This window comes from Bolinopsis microptera, chromosome 4, assembly GCF_026151205.1.
Source record: "Bolinopsis microptera isolate Bmic1 chromosome 4, MBARI_Bmic_1.0, whole genome shotgun sequence".
NCBI classification, from domain to species: domain Eukaryota; kingdom Metazoa; phylum Ctenophora; class Tentaculata; order Lobata; family Bolinopsidae; genus Bolinopsis; species Bolinopsis microptera.
The window spans coordinates 10320262-10344066 of record NC_087075.1 but is presented as its reverse complement, the minus strand read 5'-3'; the positions used below and the strand labels follow the sequence as shown (position 1 = coordinate 10344066).

The following is a 23805-nucleotide window of genomic DNA, read 5'->3' as shown; positions in this document are numbered from 1 at the left end:
TAACGCATATAATATAGTAATAAATTGAGATTATATATAGTGGAAATTAAATCATCAAATAATGATTAGTTCACTGCATCTTCTTAATTTGTAATGCAATATTTAAAAAACTGATGATGAAGCCAACTTTTTGTGATTGTATTTTCTTGATATCATATGTCAGAGTATGCTGTAAAACACCCGCGAAGTAAAGTACCGTATATTATATTAAGACGCAATAAAACTACCGGACCACGATGTATGGGGACTTACCACCCCATGGCAACATTAAAATATATTGACTCTGTTACATCGTTTCCATAAAGTAGTTAATACTCATTACTCGTAGCTCGATTATTTGATACGCAAATCATAAAAAGTAGTATAAATCATAAATCATAATATGTATTCCTTTGTTGTAATGTATTCGTATGCATCTCCATATATCAAATCCGCGTATTACTCCAGTAGCAGGGAGGAGTTGAGTGTGCACTTCGATGTATAGAGTTTTTTGCTGCTGAATCGGGTTAAATAGGTCATTGGTAACTCAAAAAATCGAGGGCCGCATGTTGTGTCGCTAGTCCCAACCCTGTGGAGCCACGCCCATATTTCATATCAGGTGCGTATATGGGAAATATTTATCTCAGCTTCTGAAGGTCTTAGAGACTCAAACTTGAGTTTAAAATGACCGCAATGCACATGCTTATATTGGTACTATGAAGGTCATGAAAGCCCAAAATGAGTATTTTCGCAGTTATACCAAAATTAAAGTTAGGTGGTATGTGCTGCTCCATAAATGTTATCCGAATGTGTTCATGTTGAACGTTTTACTGTGCTGCAAATGTCTATAAGACTTTTTTTAGCCCGAGATACCATAATTAAGTACATGTTTGATGTTACTACTTTATGATGCATGAAGGTTAAAACAGTTTTTAATGAGTTTTTAAAAACTAAGCACTATAGAGTATAGACCCTACGGTTCTTTACAGTTGGTATATAAATGTGGCCATCGTAGTTAGTTTGAGCTCAAAGAGAGGCCCCTACAACGTTCAGAACTTCAGAAGCCGAGTTAAAACTACTAATAGAATTTGCGTACCTTATCAATTCTGATTCAGAATTACCTTACAAAGGATCCTGTGTTTAGAAACGTTGCAGACACTGAACTTCATACTCGATTTCACTTAACTTCTAAGAGTCGATTTTTACTCACACCCTAGTGAAAATCGGTTTTACTGATTTTTCCAAAAAATAAGCATTCTGGGCCTTCATGACCCTCATAGTGCCAATATAAACATGTACATTGCGGTCATTTTAAGCCCAGTTTTGAGTCTCTAAGACCTTCAGAAGCTGAGATACAAATTTCCCATATTCGCACATAACATGAAATATGGGCGTGGCTCCACAGGGTTGAAACTACTAATAGAATTTGATTACTTTATCAATTCTGATTTAGAATGACCTAACAGAGGACCCTGTGCCTAGAAATGTTGTAGACACTGAGCTGCTCACTCGATTTTCACTCAATTTCTAGTGTAGATTTTTTTTACTCGCGCCCAAGTGAAAATTGGTTTTTCTGAATTTTTTCCCAAAAATAAGTATTTTGGGCTTTCATGACCTTCATAGTACCATTATAAACATGTGCATTGCGGTCATTTTAAGCCCACCTTTGAGTCTCTAAGACCTTCAGAAGCTGAGATACAAATTTCCCATATTCGCACATAACATGAAATATGGGCGTGGCTCCACAGGGTTGAAACTACTAATAGAATTTGATTACTTTATCAATTCTGATTTAGAATGACCTAACAGAGGACCCTGTGCCTAGAAATGTTGTAGACACTGAGCTGCTCACTCGATTTTCACTCAATTTCTAATGTAGATTTTTTTACTCGCGCCCAAGTGAAAATTGGTTTTTCTGAATTTTGTCCAAAAATAAGCATTTTGAGCTTTCATGACCTTCATAGTACCAATATAAACATGTGCATTTCGGTCATTTTAAACTCAAGTTTGAGTCTCTAAGACCTTCAGAAGCTGAGATAAATATTTCCCATATACGCACCTGATATGAAATATGGGCGTGGCTCCACAGGGTTGGGACTAGCGACACAACATGCGGCCCTCGATTTTTTGAGTTACCAATGACCTATTTAACCCGATTCAGCAGCAAAAAACTCTATACATCGAAGTGCACACTCAACTCCTCCCTGCTACTGGAGTATATGTGATAAATTTGCAGCCAGTTTTGTATTATCTGTACATTTCCTAATGACGTGTTCATTCTCGTGATCCCTGACACAAAAATATTGATTATTTGTTTGGTTTCTCGATTTCCATTGTTGTGACTGAGATCACCTCTGGTTTCAACAATTTTATCCTAAAAACTTACATACTAAGAGTTTTATCCAAACTTAAACTACACAGTACAGTGTCCCTACACAACATATATAAACGGAGCGGATATGATAATCACACAAGCTTGTGATATAATGCAGACAGACATAACATTACACACAGTGTACACACTTACTGAAGACAGATATGTAATCAGTAATGATATATACATGTTATGATGTTTCTTCCATTCAAATTTCTGATTGTTTCTGAATAGAATCAGTGAAGACAGATTCCAATGGAGGGAATGGAAATAAATAGAAGAATAAAGTATCGGACATCTCTACGTCATACTCATATTCTAAAATTATTTGTTATATAGTAGTGTTGAAAGTATTAAAACTATATATAATACATGTTAAATAGTACAATTCACATACTAGTAGTGATATGCATGTTAACTGTTAAGGAGTACAAGTCACATAACACGTGACAAGTCACATAACACGTGACAAGTCACATAACACGTGACAAGTCACATGACACGTGACAAGTCACATGACACGTGGAACCAGGATGACCGCCTGAGTGTGTTCAATTATTTTCTAGAAATCATTAGTAGCACATTTCTTCCATCTAATCAGCGGAACAATACAATGTATAATGTACAATGTATAATGACTACCTCATCTACATTTACATGTTCTTCCATCTCGATGAAACTGCTGAGCAAATGAGAAAATCGTATACAATGAAATTAATACATCACTTTGATATGATATAATTATATCAAAGAGAAGGCTGAGCATCGTCATTCCTCACCAGTCACAACAAACTCCCCCGGCCCCTACCTAACAACCTAAACAGTCACAACAAACTCCCCCGGCCCCTACCCAACAACCTAAACAATGCTCATTCCTCACCAGTCACAACAAACTCCCCCGGCCCTTACACAACAACCTAAACATCCTTGTTCCTCACCAGTCACAACACCCCCCCCCCCGGCCCCTACCCAACAACCTAAACAATGCTCATTCCTCACCAGTCACAACAAACTCCCCCGGCCCTTACACAACAACCTAAACATCCTTGTTCCTCACCAGTCACAACAAACTCCCCCGGCCCTTACACAACAACCTAAACAGTCACAACAAACTCCCCCGGCCCTTACACAACAACCTTAACATCCTTGTTCCTCACCAGTCACAACAACCCTCCCCCCCGGCCCCTACCTAACAACCTAAACAATCCTCATTCCTCACCAGTCACAGCAAACTCCCCCGACCCCTACCCAACAACCTTAACAATCCTCATTCCTCATCAGTCACAACAAACTCCCCCGGCCCTTACCCAACAACCTAAACAGTCACAACAAACTCCCCCGGCCCTTACCCAACAACCTAAACAGTCACAACAAACTCCCCCGGCCCTTACACAACAACCTAAACATCCTTGTTCCTCACCAGTCACAACAAACTCCCCCGGCCCTTACCCAACAACCTATTAACAGTCATAACAAACTCCCCCGGCCCTTACCCAACAACCTAAACAGTCACAACAAACTCCCCCGGCCCTTACCCAACAACCTAAACATCATTGTTCCTCACCAGTCACAACAACCCCCCCGGCCCCTACCCAACAACCTAAACAATCCTCATTACTCACCAGTCACAACAAACCCCTTCGGCCCCTACCCAACAACCTAAACAGTCACAACAAACTCCCCCGGCCCTTACCCAACAACCTAAACATCCTTGTTCCTCACCAGTCACAACAAACTCCCCCGGCCCTTACCCAACAACCTAAACAGTCACAACAAACTCCCCCGGCCCCTACCCAACAACCTAAACAATGCTCATTCCTCACCAGTCACAACAAACTCCCCCGGCCCTTACACAACAACCTAAACATCCTTGTTCCTCACCAGTCACAACAAACTCCCCCGGCCCTTACCCAACAACCTAAACATCCTCATTCCTCACCAGTCACAACAAACTCCCCCGGCCCCTACCCAACAACCTAAACAGTCCGCTATGTAAGGAATGTGACCTTGACACACGAGAGACTGTTACAATGTTACATGTAATAATACAGTTTATAAGGTGACCTGTTGAAATGTAGTATTAGTCAGAATATATCGCGTGTGTGTGTGTAGGTGGAGCTGTATATTAGCACCAGTATTAGGAGTCATGACATGTAACTCAGACAGTGATATTGTGATTGTTCCATTGAGTATAGTACTTGCTTTTGAGATATTTGGATGTTATGTCGGGTACACAATAGCGGTAGAGAGGGGGGTAACAACTGTTCAAGGGTATAGTGTTGCAGTTCCCAGGGAATATCGTAATGTTGTACCACTTTATCAAGAGAGTAGTTGCGGTAGAGAGGGGGGTAACAACTGTTCAAGGGTATAGTGTTGCAGTTCCCAGGGAATATCGTAATTTTGTACCACTTTATCAAGAGAGTAGTTGCGGTAGAGAGGGGGGTAACAACTGTTCAAGGGTATAGTGTTGCAGTTCCCAGGGAATATCGTAATTTTGTACCACTTTATCAAGAGAGTAGTTGCGGTAGAGAGGGGGGTAACAACTGTTCAAGGGTATAGTGTTGCAGTTCCCAGGGAATATCGTAATGTTGTACCACTTTATCAAGAGAGTAGTTGCGGTAGAGAGGGGGGTAACAACTGTTCAAGGGTATAGTGTTGCAGTTCCCAGGGAATATCGTAATGTTGTACCACTTTATCAAGAGAGTAGTTGCGGTAGAGAGGGGGGTAACAACTGTTCAAGGGTATAGTGTTGCAGTTCTCAGGGAATATCGTAATGTTGTACCACTTTATCAAGAGAGTAGTTGCCGAGTGTTGAGTTAAGATACTCGTGATATTTCCAAATGATGTTTAGTTAGTCCCTGCTAGTAAAGTGTAAAGTGTTAAGTGTTGACTTGTTCTCAGGTTCTCTTCCACATAATATGTGTACTGTGTAGCAGGACAGGAAGCTGAGGGGAACAAAGGATCAGTGAAAGAAACCCTTTAGTTTATAATATACAGGGTGTTCACGATACATTGAACACCCTGTTTTTAAATGTCTATAATACAAAATTTGATGAAGCAGCAGTCCACTATATTTTCTTATTATTATTGTAAATATAGTAATTATAATATAAACAGTAGTTCTGGGAGTTTTATATCCCCAGGCAGGGTCTGCTTGTTGAAAGGACCGGTACAACTAGCCAAGATGCTTTCAATACAATGTTCCTGTGTAATATGTATATAGCATACAAATTACAAAGGGTACGACATGGACAAAAACTTACTAACACTTAACCAACCTGTAACAAATGTAGGGCTATGGAGAAACAAAATAGAGGATATAGAGTTTGATGTGAGAGGACATGTCAACAATTTGATTTGTTTGGTGCTTAGTTAGTGCCGGACTATTTTATATTTCCATTTATTGCCTAGTTAGTGTCGGACTATTTTATATTTCCATTTATATTTCCAATAAAACCTCTTAGAAATGTTTACAAAGAGCTTAACTTAAATCTATATGATCTAAGTTGGTGCACATATCCAGGTAACTACTTTTAGTAGAGAAATGTAATTGGGGTTCCCCCCCGGCCCCCCAGAATTCCTATAGCTTTGGTTTAATTGCATGTGCATGTGTTGGAACTAATTCAGTGCAACATAGTCATCGTTTATGGTTCTGATGTAGGTAGTTCATGTTTAGCTCATATTAGTAAGCTTTGTACCCATGAACACCATCTTGCGAAACTTTTTCACAATTCCGGGGTATTAATTATATAATGATGAAGCTCATATTATTTAGTTTGAGCTCACTGCAAAACATGATAACTGCGGTTCTACTGCTCTTCGCGTTGTAAAAATTAATTTACAAGAAACTATAGTAATCATAAAATTATGCTTATTTTAATATCTGTAATTTGAACTAAGCTATTAAACTTTGACTGGCACAAAATTTCGAAAAACAACTCTACCATTTAAAAACAACTTATCGAAAAGTGGATTTTAAAGAGTTTATACAATATACACAAGCCCCCGAGGGCTGAGATTTACAGCTCTTGCTTGTTTCTTCTGGGAAATCTAAACGGAATTTACCTATTAATAGATTTAACTCATTGGTAGGCCTAGGGTGCTACGTAGGGGGGGGGGGGGTCCAAGGGGAACTTTGGGGAACTTTGGGAAAGTCCCCCAAGATTTCTGAAGTTCCCCAAAAAAAAGTTCCCCAAAACTCCCCAAAGTTCCCCAAAATTCCCCAAAATTATTCAAAATTATTCAAAATTATTCAAAATTATTCAAAATTATTCAAAATTTCTCTAATATACATTAATACCCATTAATGTTAACATGTATGTTATCATAAGGTATAATCTTAACTTACTTGTTGATACTTGCAGCATGATAATTTTTTTGGCATGATAATTTTTTTGGGGAACTTTGGGGAATTTTGGGGAACTTTCTGAAGTTCCCCAAAAAAAGTTCCCCAAAATTCCCCAAAATTATTTGTTTCATTGATAATTTTTTGGGGAACTTTGGGAAAGTCCCCCAGGTTTCCTGAAGTTCCCCAAAAAAAAGTTCCCCAAAACTCCCCAAAGTTCCCCTTGGACCCCCCCCCTACGTAATATTAAGGACCCATATTACTTTCGTGGGTTAATACTTTTTCTCTTCAAGTGTAATATCATATCCGTCTTACATCAGATGAGAAGATACAGTATCTTAGATACTACTCGAATAATGATTAGATACTATTCGAATACCGGTATAAATGCATGTCTATAAGATTACAGTCCTGAACTAGATGGAATCTAGATTTATAAGAGTAGCTCGGGTGTTTATACCATATATGGTCATGTAACTTATCAGCTGAGATATCAGTCAGGAGGTTTTCTTTACGTACGGGGGGGTACCAATGGCATAAATGGCATAATGGAGAATTGGCCAAACAAAATTTCCATTTATGCCATGAAATTTCTATGCCATTTGATGAATTTTATGCCATTTTTCTCCATTCTATGCCATTCGAAATATGAAATTTTAAAACTTTGAACTGAGAATTTAATTTAACGAATTGTCTGCACCCCACTAGTACTGTCCACCTTTATCTCTATTTATTGTACTACAACATCTATTTTCACCCATTAAATTCCTCAAAATATCCCTAGCAATGGGCATTATTGATTATAATTAGGTTCAATGTATATCAATATGATATGATGATTTGGTTGATTGTGGACAAGTGACCGAGCAGTATGGCATAGTACACGCTACACACCGTATAACAGAGAGGACAGTCGACTGAATGCTCCCAGTCAATCGGATATCCAAATTAACAGTGGAAAACTGTAACATTACCAACTCGATTAAAATATTATTTGTTAATGATGTGTACAGATGTATCGTGTCGGGACCGTGTTCATATAGAATGTTTTGAAATTTAAACATATTCACAAGATTGATAATGATCTGTGTTTCGAATGGGTAGCCTCTTAAAAATAATATTCATTGATATCTCGATGAACCTGTATATTAGTATTACATAGCAGTTCACCAAATGACCTGAAATACTTGCTTCCTATTATACAAAATTATGATGACATAATATTTTGCTTAAATATCTTCATATTCACTGCTGCATGGCAACATAGCACTCCTTAATTAGTTTTCTATAATAACGTTAATCTAGTATAATCATTGTATGCTTTTGAACATCTCACAATTTGGGCTGTAGGACTGTAGAGCGGGGGACTGTATGACGTACTTGCATTGGTCAAAAGTAGGACCCAAGAGCGGAGTCAAATCGCCAGGGTAGGAATCTAGAGCGGAACCCCCTTACCGGAACCATACTATAAGGACCCTAGAGTGGAGTCAAATCGCCAGGATAGGACTCTAGAGCGGAACTCCCTTACCGAAACCATACTATGAGGACTCTAGAGCGGTACCCACATGTAAATTTTGGACCGGTTAGAAATTTGAGATCGGACTGTAGAGTGGACTTGGTCGGAAGATTGAAATCAGATTAGATGCAACTCGTGATTGATTATTATAATAGTGAGATTAGAATAATTCATGGAGTTGTTGAAGCAGAAAATTGTCCTAGATTATTTATATTATACATCATATCATATTGTAATTTTTAGATACGTTAGACAATTGTTCGGTATAAACTTCTTCCATTTGACTGAAATATCCTGATGCTACTCTAAAATGCAAAAAGATTCTTTGATAAAGAGGTATAATTATGAACTGGTCGATGTGATTTCGCTAAGCGAAATACCGACCAAGTACGTGCATGTGCACTCAAGCAGATCATTTAGGAATGAGGATCTCATCGCGTGACACTTTAGCACCTACTAAGGGTATCTCATGTTCAGTCTAGTGACAGGGTATGTTCCAGATCAGATCCCATCGCATAGCGGTTCTTGTTAGTGATTTCGATAGTGCAGTATAAATGTCACAGAGAATTTAGTTTAGTATATCACATTCGATTCCTACTCCTCTTTACAACTATCTACAATATGCTGAGTAACAAGGCCGTCTTCATCCGGGGACAAACAGCTGAGATGGGTACGGGAGAACGGACTGAAGAAGGACTACGACGAAGGAATTAACGACCCCCTTACCAATTCCTGGACTTCAGGTCCTGTTCGAGTGTGGATACGTAGACTTATGCACTATGCAGCTTGCCTTTCTCCCAGTGGACGATGTTCTCCCTTCTTTCATGGAGCTCCTAGATCTTATACCCTCCCACCTTGGCCTCGACGACTTCCTTAACTACTTCATGACGAATTGGGTACAGGGAGTTTCCACCGCTCGTAGCACCAAACCTGCCCGCTTTCCTCCGCAATCCTGGAACCTCGTCGACCGGACTACCTGCAACTTCAACTACGCAGAGGCCTTCAACAGAAAGTTTGCAGCAATGTTGGGACACTCTTACCCAACTATCTGGACCTTTCTTCAAGCCGTCTACATAGAACAGTCCACTACAGATGAGATGATGCTCAAGGAGAGTTACGGGGATGCTCCTCCTGCAAAACGAGCCCGTCAGCGTACCAAGGACAGCCGACTGGCACATTTAGTAAAAGTCTACGACGATCATGACATTGTCTCACTCTCCCACCTTGACATGTTGAGGAACGTGATGGTCGAGGAACTGAGTGAACTATTCTAAGATATTTGATTCGCAGTATTAATGTATAATAAGTTGTATCAATTCTATCATCATTATGTGACGACTATTATTAATCATTGATTAAAAAACATAGCTCAATCTTCAAAACTTTACTCTCAAATTTCTAACCGCTCTAAAATTTGCATGTGGGTACCGCTCTAGAGTCTTCATAGTATGGGTCCGGTAAGGGAGTTCCGCTCTAGAATCCTACCTTGGCGATTTGACTCCGCTCTAGGGTCCTCATAGTATGGGTCCGGTAAGGGGGTTCCGCTCTAGAGTCCTACCCTGGCGATTTGACTCCGCTCTAGGGTCCTACTTTCGAATTTGCTTTTCTTGAATAGTCAAATGTTTGGTATATGTTTGATATAATACATTTCTATTTTCTTTATTTGTCATATGAATCTTTAAAGATCATTCCAAGCGTTATAAAACATGAAACATGTCTCTTATTCAAGTACTAATAATATTTGCGAATTTAAAGTCATCCTAAAGGTCAAATACGAAGAGCTAAATTCATGGCATAAATTGGCATAAATGGAGAATTGGCCAAACAAAATTTCCATTTATGCCATGAAATTTCTATGCCATTTGATGAATTTTATGCCATTTTTCTCCATTCTATGCCATTGGTACCCCCCCTTACGTACTAATCAGTAATCATTTTTACATAAAAGAGAAAGTTTCAGATGGATTTTGTTGTGAATATTAACGCTTGGTTTTGGAGTCTCCAGAAAATTGACATAATACAAAAGTACTGACATTAGATTTTAGAATGTAACTGCAATAATAAGATATGTAACAAGAATATGTGAAATGAACAAAATATGTGAAATGAACACAATATGCGAAAATATATATATCTACAAAACATAACATTGCTACTGGCAACGCCTAGTAGTGATTAACTGTTCTTTATAAAACACAAAACACATAGTGTTACAAATCACACTCTTATTGTATTTCAAATCCCTCAAGACATGTGTTTCTAATTTCTAATTTCTGTGTTTAGATATTCCAGATAACACAGGTACCGTCAGAGTCCTTATCGAGGTATTTAAAAGGGGGTGGAATGTAGAGATTTTAACTTGCTGACGTCATAATTTTCTATTAAAATAAGAATTATGATTAGATTTACCCAGCAATACATCAAGTAAGAAAAATAAACAATTTAAAGGACCTCCAATCTGCTGAAAAGGACATTCAGATCAGTCCAAATCACTGTTATATTAATATAATGCCCTTCTAAGGATTTAAAAGTCAAAACATAAAAATTGTGATTATAATGATAAATTGATCATAAAAAGTTAATGAATATAGTATAGTGTGTATTCTATCATATTGGGACCCACGTACTTAAGATATCATGTTTCATCCTATTCAATATATCACATAGTTACTCTCACGTACGTGATCGGAATTCTCTTTTGTTTTTGTCCGCGGATTCTGCACAATTTTACTCAAGATAGTTTTCTAGATTTAAGGGTCAAAATCAAAGGGAACTTTTATAAATTGGAAATTTCTCAGTCTAAATTAGCATCTCCCCCCGCATTTTTATCTCACAATATCCGCAAATAACGACAAAAATTCCTGGAGAAATTGTGGAACCTTCTGGAATGTTGACAATATTTTCTTTTAGGGATAAATCGTGGCGGGAGAAGGTGGCGTATCTATTCAGTGACCGTGGCAAGAGTAACCCTTTCGAGAAATCTGAAATTGACAAGTAAGTATTTTTGTAGTAAGTATTTTCGTTTTAAATGTGGATCCTGGTGGGGAAGTGAGGCATATTTTTTTGACACGTGACTGTAATTATGGAGTTTGTCCGTGGAAGCTGATTGGTTAATTATTGTCACGTGTCTACAAAAATATGCCTCCCCTCCACACCAGGATCCACATTTACCATCTTGGAAGATGTGCTGAGTTATATTGCGTTTTATAATTTTATGGTTTTAATTATTCTTCATGATTTAACTTCTTCATCTTGGGAATTGTCTCATAACCACATTATCGCCATAAAATAGCTCGCACATGATAATTAATTATAACCACTCATATATTACCACCCATAATTGGTCGCTATTCTAAATCTCTAACGTAAGGTATGTTAGCTATGTATGGTATGTAAATTGTAAGGACCTAGTTCTGATCCAGGTAAACCAAGGTCATTAAATAACGCACGTAGTGATTCCAGCTAAATTTACATAAATGTACTTCTTTTTGACACGTGTCTTGCTTCCCACGTACTCAGTTATCAATCCTAATTAGTACTCAATTATCAAGCCTAATTATTAATTAATTAGCAAGCCTAATTATTAACTGATGAAGAAAGAGGAAACCGCTAATAACTTACTACAACACCCAATGGCTAACGAGTGGGATGCACTTAATTAACACGCTCGTTCGTAATTAAATATACAGACTGCTGGTATAGTAGTAGTGACTGGATCAAACTTGGCTACTGGGCCACTTTCTGTCAGTTTCCCAGACTGTAACATGGTTACATGTATTTACTGTTGAATGTTGATCACCTTGGATAGACGAACTTATATAAAACTTTGGATATTTGCCAAAAAACACTTTGGATATTTGCCATAAACACTTAAATATTACACTTTACTAGAAGCTATATTTAGTGTTAGTTGAAACGGCGACGATGAGTTGAATTGTGATGACCACTTATATCAGAATCAAAATACCACGCTGCATTCCTAACCTTTTCTACGTTACTAACCGAAATACAGACTACATACTCACAAGCACTCAAATATGTACATGCGATTCAACGAGTTCTTCAAGAATGTCATTAAATGGAAATGTCTAGATTTTGGTTGTCAGTGCTGTGTATAACGAAACCCAGCATATCGATACAGTTGCTAATCGCTGGGTTGGCGTGTAGCCAAACCTTCAGAAACAGAGTAATTGTTTAGGAATTTGTGGTATGGATCGTAAAATTTCGCTATGGTTCACATAGTGTGTTATGCTTGTAACTTTGTAATTAATCGGAAAATATTGGAGTGTTTTACAGTTTATGCTATTGACCATGACAACACTTGAGGAATGTATTGAATATCTCTTTATTTTCTCAATCGCCCGCCAACGAAGATACCACAGCGGCAAACTTACTCACTGGCTCAACTCTAACAATTATCACACAGCACTAGAGAAATATTCTCTTTCCCACGAAAAAGCATGTCGTACATCCCATTACATACAATCAGCTTTCACCAGTTAATATTTCAGCTGGTGTCACTGGCTGCACATTCTTAAATGACACCAATATATACGCTCCAGACATACACTAGCACATTGCAATATCATATAGACCGATACTCTGCCATAACGGCAAGAGCTACGCCTGTTTACATTTTTAGCACACGGGACATATCCGCAAGATACGCGAACAACTAGCAAAGGTGCGCGGCTCAACAAATAAAACCACGCTATTGTCACAATTTACCTTACTGTAAATTGGATGAACGCGCGACTCAGTTTGTTTCCGCGTAAAAAAGGCGGTAACATTACCTCTCGTGTCATATCCTGTATGAAATATATATTATATATAGCACACCTTGGCGATGCAATTTTTTGTGTAAGCCGTCCCAACTTACGGGCTTTTCATGTGTAAGAACCCTCAACACAGCATACTACATCCTGTTAAGAAATACGACGTTATCCTCTGGCCGTCTAGTAAATTGTTGTAACGTACACACTCAACCATGGAATTGTGCCAGTCTATTAACGGGGTATCACGTTACTAATAACTGTTCAGGACCCTGACCTGTTGGGAGAAGTTGGACATTCTGTACAATCTCTGCGAGATGAGGATGGAGTGTGCTGACGTGAACGGGATTATTAAGGTAATTACTTTGACTTGTTGTTAGATAATAACATGCGAAGAAATGACATCTGCTATTTCGGGGAGGCAGCTTGAACTGGTTTTAACTCATGCCTGTACTACTGGGGTTAAATTAGTTGGTGTTTCTAATTGCTGTCAAAGTATGACAAATCTGCACCATCTCCCCGCTGTTACCCTCATCTATTGAACGAACAAAATGTCAATTCCTGCACTGTCTACAGTTTGTGTTGGTGATGACACATGAATGTCTTAAAGATACTATCCTATTTCTATAGTTTTTTCTACGTGCATTAACATTTTTTCGCAGCTAACGTAACCCCCTCTCCTTCGGTTAACGGAGTTGGTTAACGGTTTACCTTCAGACCATTGAAAAGTGGCAGCTGAAGACCCTGCCGATTGGTGAAGATTCAAACGAGATGCTTTACTGGTACTTCTGTGGCACTAGGATTTACAGACAAGACAGAAGCGTGGAACATCTTGAAAGAAAATCAGGTAGAGTGTGTTTCAACTGTTTTAATTTAAAACTGTGTTGTTTTTAGTGATATCCTTTGTACAATTTCAATATGAAATATTAGTTTTTCACATTATCACGCCACACGTTCAAACTATTGTCACCTTTTTAAACAACCCTTCCCTGCCTAGCTCGGAGATCAGTAAAGAGACAAAAGTCGACCTCATCTCCTGCTCTAATCGGAATGAACGGACTAAAGAAGTACGCGTACGAAACTCTTCTCAAACTTACTGATACTCCTAGGAGCAATCTTATCAAAGAAGAGTAAGTAATTACTGTAATTACTGTAATTACTGTCAGTTAGTAATTACTGCCATTATTTTCTGTTCCAGCAAAATCTGGTTTACTAAACTCTGTAAATAAGCCGCTTACTCAACCACTCTTCATAAACCCAGAATTCATCTCTGCCTGCTTGATTTAATATGTTCATTAGTTAAACTTGTTCACAATGTTCACCCTTGGCTCCAACCCTGTGGCTAAATTCTCACTTTACATACTTCACAGTATCCGGTGAAGTAAGTAAAGTGAGACGGCCGTGTAATACTGATTTACCAGTAATAAATGAGACATCCATTTAAATAATAATCAGCATAGTTATCATTTCATTTAACCTACATAGTCGCAATTATTTTCTAATATTTCCATGTAATTGCTTTAATACCAGTTTCGCTTAGTCATTTTCTCAGAATCTCATGACATACCAACTTTTTTCTTCCGAAAAATAAACTCCTTCTAATGACGTGAAACGTAACTGCAATTCAATAAATCAAAAATTTAATCCTTAAAGTCTATATTTATTTTCCAGAATTTACTTGGGACGATTATTCATAGCTCGATTGCAATTTTGTTCACAAAAATGTATTTTATGAAAGTCAGCAGTCATTAGATCTTCAATCCCTTAATTTCCCCCGTAACAATCCTTGTTTTGTTAGACATTTTCCCTCATATGATATCGTCACTATTGAGCATAAATCTCTGGAAGTCGTCCAATGATATCCTCCCTTCAGATCCGACTTGATGTATAATGTTCTGTATATCTGCGTCCTGAACAGTTCACGCTTTAAATTGACATATTAATTAATTAATTGATTAGTTAATAAATAATTATTTAAGCTTAAAAACCGGAGAAACTGAAACATTTCATAAAACAATATTATTTGAGTTACCTGAAACTGTAGTCCTAGATTGGATAGAACTGACTTTAACTTGTCAGTGTCAATAAACCCGTCCCCGGCATGATCAAACGCATTAAATGTCACCTGTGCCAATAAATTGTCAACTCCTTATAAATTGCTCATTACATTATGTTGACCTTTACCTTATATGGTCATTCAAATCTGGTCATGTATTGTAAATCACGTGACAAATATCTCCTTATATTGGAATAATCATTGCTACCTGAAGGGAGTCAGTCTCGTTGGTGAGTGCCATGTTCTTCTTGATACTCTCAGCAAACTGTTCGTATGTAACACAGTCCTTGTCCACACCCTCTTCAACAGTTGGGACTGAAGGCGGAGTGATTAGCATCAATTAATTAATTAGCTAATTAACATAGGGTGATTGATAGCAGTAATAGCTAAGAAATTCAGATTATCTTTGAAATTCTGATAGTTAAGGTGGTGCGTGTTATTGAGAATTTGTGGATCACTAACGTCGTCATTGTTGGTCTGGTACAAATCTTAGCACTTTCTATAATTGTAGAGACTAAAAGTATTTCCAACAAACATCCTATACGAGTTTAAGATTTACTCACGTTCCCCTATAAACTCAATAAGATCAGCCTCAGTTGCGTTGATTCCCAGTGCTCTCAAAACACAATCCAACTCCTTTGGTGCTAGCTTCTGATCCTTGTTGACGTCCATAAGTTGAAATAACTCGTGTATTTCTGTGTCTGTCGTCTCCTGTAAATGTAGTATTTGTTTATTTTGGTAATTTCGAGCCTTATACGGGCATTACTCCTTATCTGAGCATAACTCCTAATATGGGCATTAGGTATGGTATTCAAATATGAGCAATCTGGCAATGATAAACTGTAAACTGATCTTGTCAGGGTATTGAAACACATGAAATCGTGGACTGTCTTAAAATACAAACAGATACACAAAACATTTGCTACATATTGGCACTACATTACACTAAACATTTGCTACATATTGGCACTACATTACACTAAACATTTGCTAAATATTTCTACATTACACTAAACATTGCTACATATTGCTACATTACACTAAACATTGCTACATATTGCTACATTACACTAAACATTGCTACATATTGCTACATTACACTAAACATTGCTACATATTGCTAAATTACACTAAACATTTGCTACATATTGCTACATTACACTAAACATTGCTACATATTGTAAAGAATAACGCACGTTGAGGATAGCTTGATTCAATAAATCTTCTTGGTTGTTGTACATATCCATCTCACCGCTGATCACTTAAAAATCATTGTTAAAAACTCTAAGAAAACAAAATTCGAGTTAAACTAAAAACTCCTGTAAAGCTCAGAAAAAACTAAAGTAAAACGTAGCAAAATAAAAGCAAGAAACCCAGCAAAGCTCGCCAGTCGCCACACAACAACGGTATTAAACGTGCCGTGAAAATGACATGAGATTGTTCTAAGTTACCCAAGTTTTCAGTAACTAATATCAAAATTGGAAATAAGCAATACAAGCACCACTAACACCAGCAGTATCAGTGCTTCAACGTATCACGTGATCACTATAACGTGTCACAGATCATTCAATATTAGAGAGAAACTGCACTGAAGTCACTGTGTGTATCAAGCGAGAGTGAGGGTAGATATTGCATCACGTGATCATTACAGGATCTAATACGGCTACTGTTGTGTTGCTGCTTGTGAAGAGTTTTACTGGTTGTTGTGTATTATTTGATTAAAGGTCACGTGAGTTGTCTGGAGAGTCTAATTGTTCGGGAGCGTTTGTCATGTGACGTCACTCAACATGAAACATGAAATATTCAAACATTTTACGTCAGATAAACCACCGTGAGCAATGAAATAATAAAATATTCAAACATCTGACTTTCATCGAAATGGTGGTTTGCGACCTCCAAATCGTCAAATTAATTAAAAAACTGAAGCGATTGGATTACTTTGTTTGGTTGCATCACGTGACCAAGATAGATCATACCCCGACTATTATAAGAGGAAGAACTGTAAGAAGAAGGGTGTACTGACGAATGACACAAGGACAGGTAATATTCTCAAGTCACCGTTTCTCTGATTCACTCGATCCGAACTGGTAATATGAACTGGTGCAACGTAGAGGCTCATCAGGATTTAGGGACCCTATTATCATTCAATATAGTCGGGTCAGAATCTCACTGTTACAGTGTGACGGATAATTGAACCGGTGTGACCACTTTTTGTGTGGCGGCTAATTTCGGGAAAGTGGCACCTTCCGTGGTAGGAGGCTGTTTCTAGGTAGGCGGCTACTCTTGGTGAGGCGGCTGTTTCTAGGTAAGTTGCTACTCTTGGTGAGGCGGCTACTCTTGGTGAGGCGGCTATTATTGGTGAGGTGGCTATTCCTAGGTAGAAGGCTACTCTTGGTGAGGCGGCTAATCTTGGTGAGGCGGCTATTCCTAGATAGGTGGCCATTCTTGGTGAGGCGGCTGCTCCTCGAAAAGCGGCTAGTGGCTCTTACCAGCTTGACGGAAACTTCTAGGCAGGCGGTGCAATTTAGCTTTGACAGCTTGGCTTTGACAATTGACCCCTAGAATCTACATCTCGATAAGCAGATCAAACAAGCGACTCAACTTCAAAAGCTATCAAACTACATCTCCTCGCTAACAATTGCCGTGAAATTCAGCATCTCCTCTTCTTCACTTCTCCTGGACCACAATCAACACAACAAACATGCTCGGTGTGCAATCAGCGTGTTACAAAAGCAAGAACAAACTCCATTGTAATCGGTTAAACATAAAATCAAACATTTGATGCTTAACTGCACTGTAGTTATTTACTGTGAATGTACTTGGAACTGATTGTATCTAAGATAAAGCAGCAAAAACACGCTCAGACAAGGCCCTCAGAGGCTTTTATTGAGGAAATTTCTCCCCTCTTTTAATCTGAGATCATCTTGCAATGCTGAACTTTATCGTTCAGGTGTGACCAAAACTCTTCTTTCAATAATGAACTAAATCGTATAGGTGCGATAAAAAGAAATGGTAATTTACCACTAATCTATCCAAATGGGGGTGTTGAGAAACTGAATGCTCGCAAGGTACATAACTTAACACATGATAATATGTAATGAAGTAAATAGATCGATAATTGGTTATAATTAGTGAATCTCACCATGGGTCTCGTTTTGTTTCTGTGGGAGTTGGCGCCGTTACCAGGTTTACCATTAGCTGATACCCCCTGTAGTGGTGATATTGTTAGGATATTCTGGATCATTCCGTTTCATTAATTATTTTAATTAGCATATAATTAATGTTAATTCTCAACAAAGGTTCATTTCAATAACAAATAACGAGTAAAATGTTTTTGTGTGCAAAATCATCAATTTTTAAAGAACAAAGAGGCCAAAACAAAGATGTTGCCATAACAGCAATACATCAGCAATCGACAAATCAACTCAATTAAGACCATAAGTCCGTGGAGTCCCGCCCAAAATCCCTGACCTTTGCCAAGTTCCACTGTTTGGCTCTGTTACTCCTCTGTTTAGTCTGACTAATCCTCCTGGTTGGTCTATCCCCCACCGAGTTACTGCTCCTCCAACGGGTCAACTTCTGTATCTGCTCACTGTAATCGGTAATTAGGGGTAATGAGTACTTCTGTATCTGCTCACAATAATCGGTAATTAGGGGTAATGAGTACTTCTCTATCTGCTCACTGTAATCCGTAATTAGGGATAATGAGTATTGTCCTTGTAGAGTGAGAGTCCAGGTTGATTACTAGGTTACTAGGTTACTAGTTACCAGTTGCTTACACAACAATTAAATAAGTAACGTGATACCCTGTTATAATTCGAACGTTGCGTGGCTGCAGAATACCTAAGTACATCCTGCATATCATCTTGTATTTAACATTCCAATTTCCAGCGAATTTTGGCATCCAGCGAATGCCAAAAGTGGTTATGAGAGAAGTTTGGGGTTGGTTGCAAATTCACATTCTTTTAGAGCCACGAAGCATAAAAGAAGTTCCGACGCCGGGAATCGAACCCGGGTCTTGTGGGTGAGAGCCACAGATGCTAGCCCCTACACCACGCCGGAGATATTCAAATCTCGAATATCTAATATTTATTGTGAAGAGTAAACTTGTCCACTGAAAATAATTATTGGTTGGTTGGCTATAAAACCCGTCCCCAATCTCGTATTGGAAAATGACCTGACGCAATTCTGAGTGAGAATACGGGTGGTACCTGCAGGGGTATTTATTAAGCATTTAGAGTTCCGTAAAACTGCAGCTACGATTGTGCGAAGATACTTTGTAATAATTTGGGTCGGCATTAACGTAGTGGTACTTGCACTAAAATTTTACAGACATACAGGGCACCATAACCCTTGTCCCTTAATTCAATTTCACGAATACTGCGACATTCGTCTGACAAACGTGATGACGGCACGTGAAAGATCGAGGGATTGTGTAAAATATACATGATATAGCAGTTAAAAAGCATGAAGACATGTTAGAAGAGATGCACATCACGTGTATTCGTCACGTGGAAGATAGAGCGGAGGTTATAAGGGTTAATTACCGATTCAAAGTCTGAAAGTAGAAAATGGAAAATTGCGGGGTAAACGGAACTTATAATTACCGAGTGCGATGCTTCATAATGACTTAATTCTCCTCGATAGAGAATTTATAATGTGTTTAAAATATAGTAGTACGGTGTTGTAAATGTTAACAAAAGGGAGAGAAAATTGCTACAAAATTAGTTAAGCCCCTTGATATGAGGTTAATAGTGCAATGAGGTAGGTATCGGCAGTACAGTCCCCATTTACAGCTCCCCTAATTATAGTTTGGTTCAGAATTAAATTTTCTTTAATGCGACTGGTTTCAACTGAGCTAGTTCATGTTTTTACACCGTTTCAACTTTTGCTCCGTTTATACTTTTGCCATTCAATTGCGATAGTGAAGTCCCGGCAGTAGGCACTAGGCACGGGTTACACTAGTTATCACATACTAACACAGCTACACTCGGTTATTATGACCCTGTTATTACATCATCGTGATAACATGTGTCCAACTTGTATCCAATTTGGTAACCTTCTTATTTTCTGGTTTACTAATTTTAACACGCGTTTCTTCCTAATATAACCAAAAACGAAAAGCTCTCCGAATTAACACTGGAATTTGGTTTACGAGAGGAGATAATATCTCTAACTAATATCCATTTTGTTTTCTAGTGACGATTGTTAAACGGAAACTTTTGTAAGGTCGTTGACTTTGTAGTGAAATGGAGCAGCAAAATGTACCAGTCTTCAAATGTGAGACGAAAATTGAAGAAGAAAGTATTCCACCGGAATTGATCAAGACAGAGATTAAGAAGGAGGAAGATAACTTATCTATCAAATCAGAAGTGTATTCGAATGGTGTTTCTCAGTTGTATTGTCCCAATCAGGAATCAGCATTAGTTCCACACCAATGGGTTCATACCAATGAAAAACCGTATAAATGCTCTTAATGTTCCTACAGTGCAAGACACAAATCAGCTCTGGTTTATCATCAGCGGACCCATACCGGCGAAAAACCGTATAAATGCTCTGAATGTTCCTACAGTGCAAACCACAAATCATCTTTTGTTAGCCATCAGCGGACCCATACCGGCGAAAAACCGTATAAATGCACTGAATGTTCCTACAGTGCAAGACACAAATCAGCTCTGGTTAATCATCAGCGGACCGTTGGAGGCCCCATTTTTGTTAGGCCTCCACCTTTCGTGAAGCCTCTAACATTTGTAAAGCCCCTGAACTTCGCTGACCCCTTTCTTTCCAGTACCAGATTACTTCTCAGTTCTTTCTCCAGTTTTACCAACCAGCATCTCACACGTCTCGCCGTGCAGCTCCTCTCATCTTCTCACCTGGTGAGTCTTTTGTCACACCTGCTCCCACTATCAGCTCACCTACCTACTCTACAACGTTTTCTTCTCCCTCTCATATTTCCTGCCAGGACAGCGACCATGAGACGCAAATAAATAAATAAAATTGCTATTGAAATGTAAATAATTATAATGTACCTTATGCTAAGTCGAAAGGTTTATTCGAGGAAATTTTAAAAATCAGTTATGTTATTATTTCTCTTCATTATCTAGCTCCGAACGGTAAAATATGGATTTTATTTGACAATGTTGTAGGTTTATAAATATAACGTACCAAGATGCGCGCAGAGTTGAACGACGGCATTAATATTTGTAACAAACATTGTAAGAGCATCACCCGGTAATTGACATTAAAATGACATTGACGAAACATTTGTGAGTATTCCCTAAACGATATTTTTTACAGCACCAAAAAATATCAATCACAACCAAATTAATGAATAGTCCTAGTGTATAGCCTGAGCGTAAATGCGAGCTAGTCATATATTTATAACGTATCATAAACATGATGAAGCATGAAAACGCGCACGTGCAATCTCTTGCTGTTGCTACGCAACGACGCGGTCAAACTGTGATGAAAGAAAGCCATTATTCTATCGTCAACTTTTCCTCACTTCCAACATTAGTTATATCTTACGTAATAACTGAAAAAACTACACATGTCTAAAATAACTTACAGTAGTTTACACAACTGATTTAACAGCAGGGTAGAGTACTGCCATGCACTACATACCGTCATAAGTGTTAATAATATGTTAACATGTGGATTCCCGCACTATATAGTGACAACACTATATAGTGACAAGCACTTTGTAGTGACTTGTCACTATATAGTCCTGTCACTATATAGTGCGTTTTGCACACTGTATAATGACATGTGAGACGGCTGCAAATTTACCAAAAAGGATGTGATCACTAGCTGATCCGTCATCTCAAATATTTTATGGCAAGCTGTGGAAAGGATGAGAGGTAAAAATGAGGTAAACTTGTCACTATATAGTGTTGTCACTATATAGTGCGTTTTGCACACTATATAATGACAAAGATCAGCTGTCATTATAAAGTGCTTGTCACTATATAGTGTTGTCACTATATAGTGCGATTACCAACATGTGTTAAATACATTATGTATGTACAGGGTGGGCCAAAAGTCAGTACCCATACGTTGGCCTTAATAGCTCCGCCGTGTTTTATATTTGAGAGCTGTTGCTTTGCAAATGGCATACTATACTTACTGGTTCGAGGATTCCGTCGTCAAAATTTGAAAATTCGAATATTTTAGACCACGCCCATTCAATATTAAAACACCTATATTGTTTTCTCTGAACATGCTGAACGCCTAATTTTTTTCAGAGACGGTAGATTATCAAATGTTGCATATGATCTGAAAACATGAGGCAAAACGGATTAGAAATGACGAAGTTATCAAGCATTTTCTGTATCTCGTTAACAATATTGACTGGGTGATTATGTGACACCGTGACACGGCACCCTTAACAATTCCCATAATGTTTAACGGGGTAGTTAACGGGGGCACCTTATCTCGTGATTAGGTAAACCAATCACCTGATCACACGTAATGAATAAACTCGTTATGCTTCATATGTCGGTCATCTGAGAAGCTACAGTTCTAATTCTTTCAGGACAAACGTAATTCGAATGGCCAAACACAATTCAATAACATTTAGCTTGATCCGACTATCCAAACGATCAAATAAATGTGAAAATGAACCTCCATTTGAAAAAAATGAACGCGAATATTTTTCGAGTTGACAAATTCCTCGAACCAGTGGTGGTACTAAGTCATACCAGAAAGAAGTATTTAAATTGGGCACTCAGTGACTGAGCTATAAAGACCAACGTATGGGTACTGACTTTTGGCCCACCCTGTATGTGTATGTATGTATGTAACATGTGTATGTAACAATTTGGACTCAAGTATACACTACCTGTATCTATCAAATACCTGCTAATTAAATACCTGCTAATTAAATAACAGGTAGTTAAATAACTGGTAGCTAAATACCTCCTAATTAAATACCTGCTAATTAAATACCTGCTAATTAAATACCTGCTAATTTAATAACTGGTTATTAGATACCTGCTAATTAAATACCTGGTAGCTAAATACCTGGTTAAATACCTGCTAATTAAATACCTGCTAATTAAATACCTGCTAATGAAATACCTGGTGGCTAAATACCTGGTTAAATACCTGGTAGCTAAATACCTGGTTAAATACCTGGTAGCTAAATACCTGGTTAACTACCTGGTTAAATACCTGGTGATAGCATGTATAGGATCTGTTCGGGATGAGATCTTCCTGAGGGCTTCTTTATCGGACATGATTTCTCTTTTTTGTAGTTTCTTCAATCTCTTGAGTGACACAATTAGTTTAATTTGTAACGACTAATGACTAACTAAATAAAGATACAACGTTTCGCATAAAATATCCCAAATATTAATAAATGACTATATTTTGAAACTATGCAACAGTCCACAAACACTTACATCAGCAAATGCTCTGCAGAATAACTAAACCAACTAAAAATACTCGAAGTCATAACTGAAACTTTTGTTAAAAACTCCCACGAACATAAAAAAATCAAACACGCGGTACGTTTGAAAGCACGTGCCGTAATAAGTGCCGCGGTACGTATGAGCTCCTAAATACGTACTACGTAGCCGCCTATCTATTGAACCTATTGAACATGTTTGTTTAGAGAACGCTGATCTACTAACTGAGAGGCCACCTTGAACATAACAACATGTTTTAAGTAAGATTTGTCATTGAATTAATGAAAATTATCAAGTTTACCAAGCCTTGTAGCCTGTGTGGATTAAAGAAGGCTCTTTATTGGTTATACTGGAG

The 23805-nt window shown here is 38.1% G+C and overlaps 2 protein-coding genes and 1 non-coding gene across 3 annotated transcripts in view; 1 reads left to right on the top strand and 2 right to left on the bottom strand.

Moving 5' to 3' along the window:
- Positions 1–23805, top strand: part of LOC134813908 (chromatin remodeling regulator CECR2-like) — a 54808-nt gene that overhangs the window by 1790 nt on the left and 29213 nt on the right. The window contains exons 3-6 of the mRNA XM_063821840.1: positions 11125–11208; positions 13255–13342; positions 13704–13833; positions 13984–14116. Of these exons, the coding sequence (XP_063677910.1) occupies positions 11125–11208; positions 13255–13342; positions 13704–13833; positions 13984–14116 (435 nt within the window). The remainder of the gene's footprint in view (positions 1–11124; positions 11209–13254; positions 13343–13703; positions 13834–13983; positions 14117–23805) is intronic.
- Positions 14710–23342, bottom strand: LOC134813909 (calmodulin-like). Its single transcript, XM_063821841.1, has 7 exons — positions 23215–23342; positions 18514–18634; positions 18185–18250; positions 15606–15753; positions 15251–15357; positions 15019–15111; positions 14710–14896 (listed from the first exon to the last, which is right to left on the bottom strand). The coding sequence occupies exons 1-7, from the start codon at positions 23277–23279 to the stop codon at positions 14795–14797; spliced, it is 702 nt and encodes a 233-aa protein (XP_063677911.1). The 5' UTR covers positions 23280–23342; the 3' UTR covers positions 14710–14794.
- On the bottom strand, positions 19033–19104 carry Trnae-cuc (transfer RNA glutamic acid (anticodon CUC)). Its single transcript has one exon. It is a non-coding gene; the product is annotated as a tRNA-Glu (tRNA).

What these genes read in the sequence shown, in the direction of transcription:
- LOC134813909 (XM_063821841.1), bottom strand. Translation starts at nt 23,279, where the DNA reads ATGTCCGATAAAGAAGCCCTCAGGAAGATCTCATCCCGAACAGATCCT. An exon ending in CCTATACATGCTATCACCAG is followed by an intron (nt 18,635 to 23,214) that starts GTATTTAACCAG and finishes TACCGATTACAG; the next exon opens with TGAGCAGATACAGAAGTTGA. An exon ending in ATCTAGGACTACAGTTTCAG is followed by an intron (nt 14,897 to 15,018) that starts GTAACTCAAATA and finishes TGAACTGTTCAG; the next exon opens with GACGCAGATATACAGAACAT.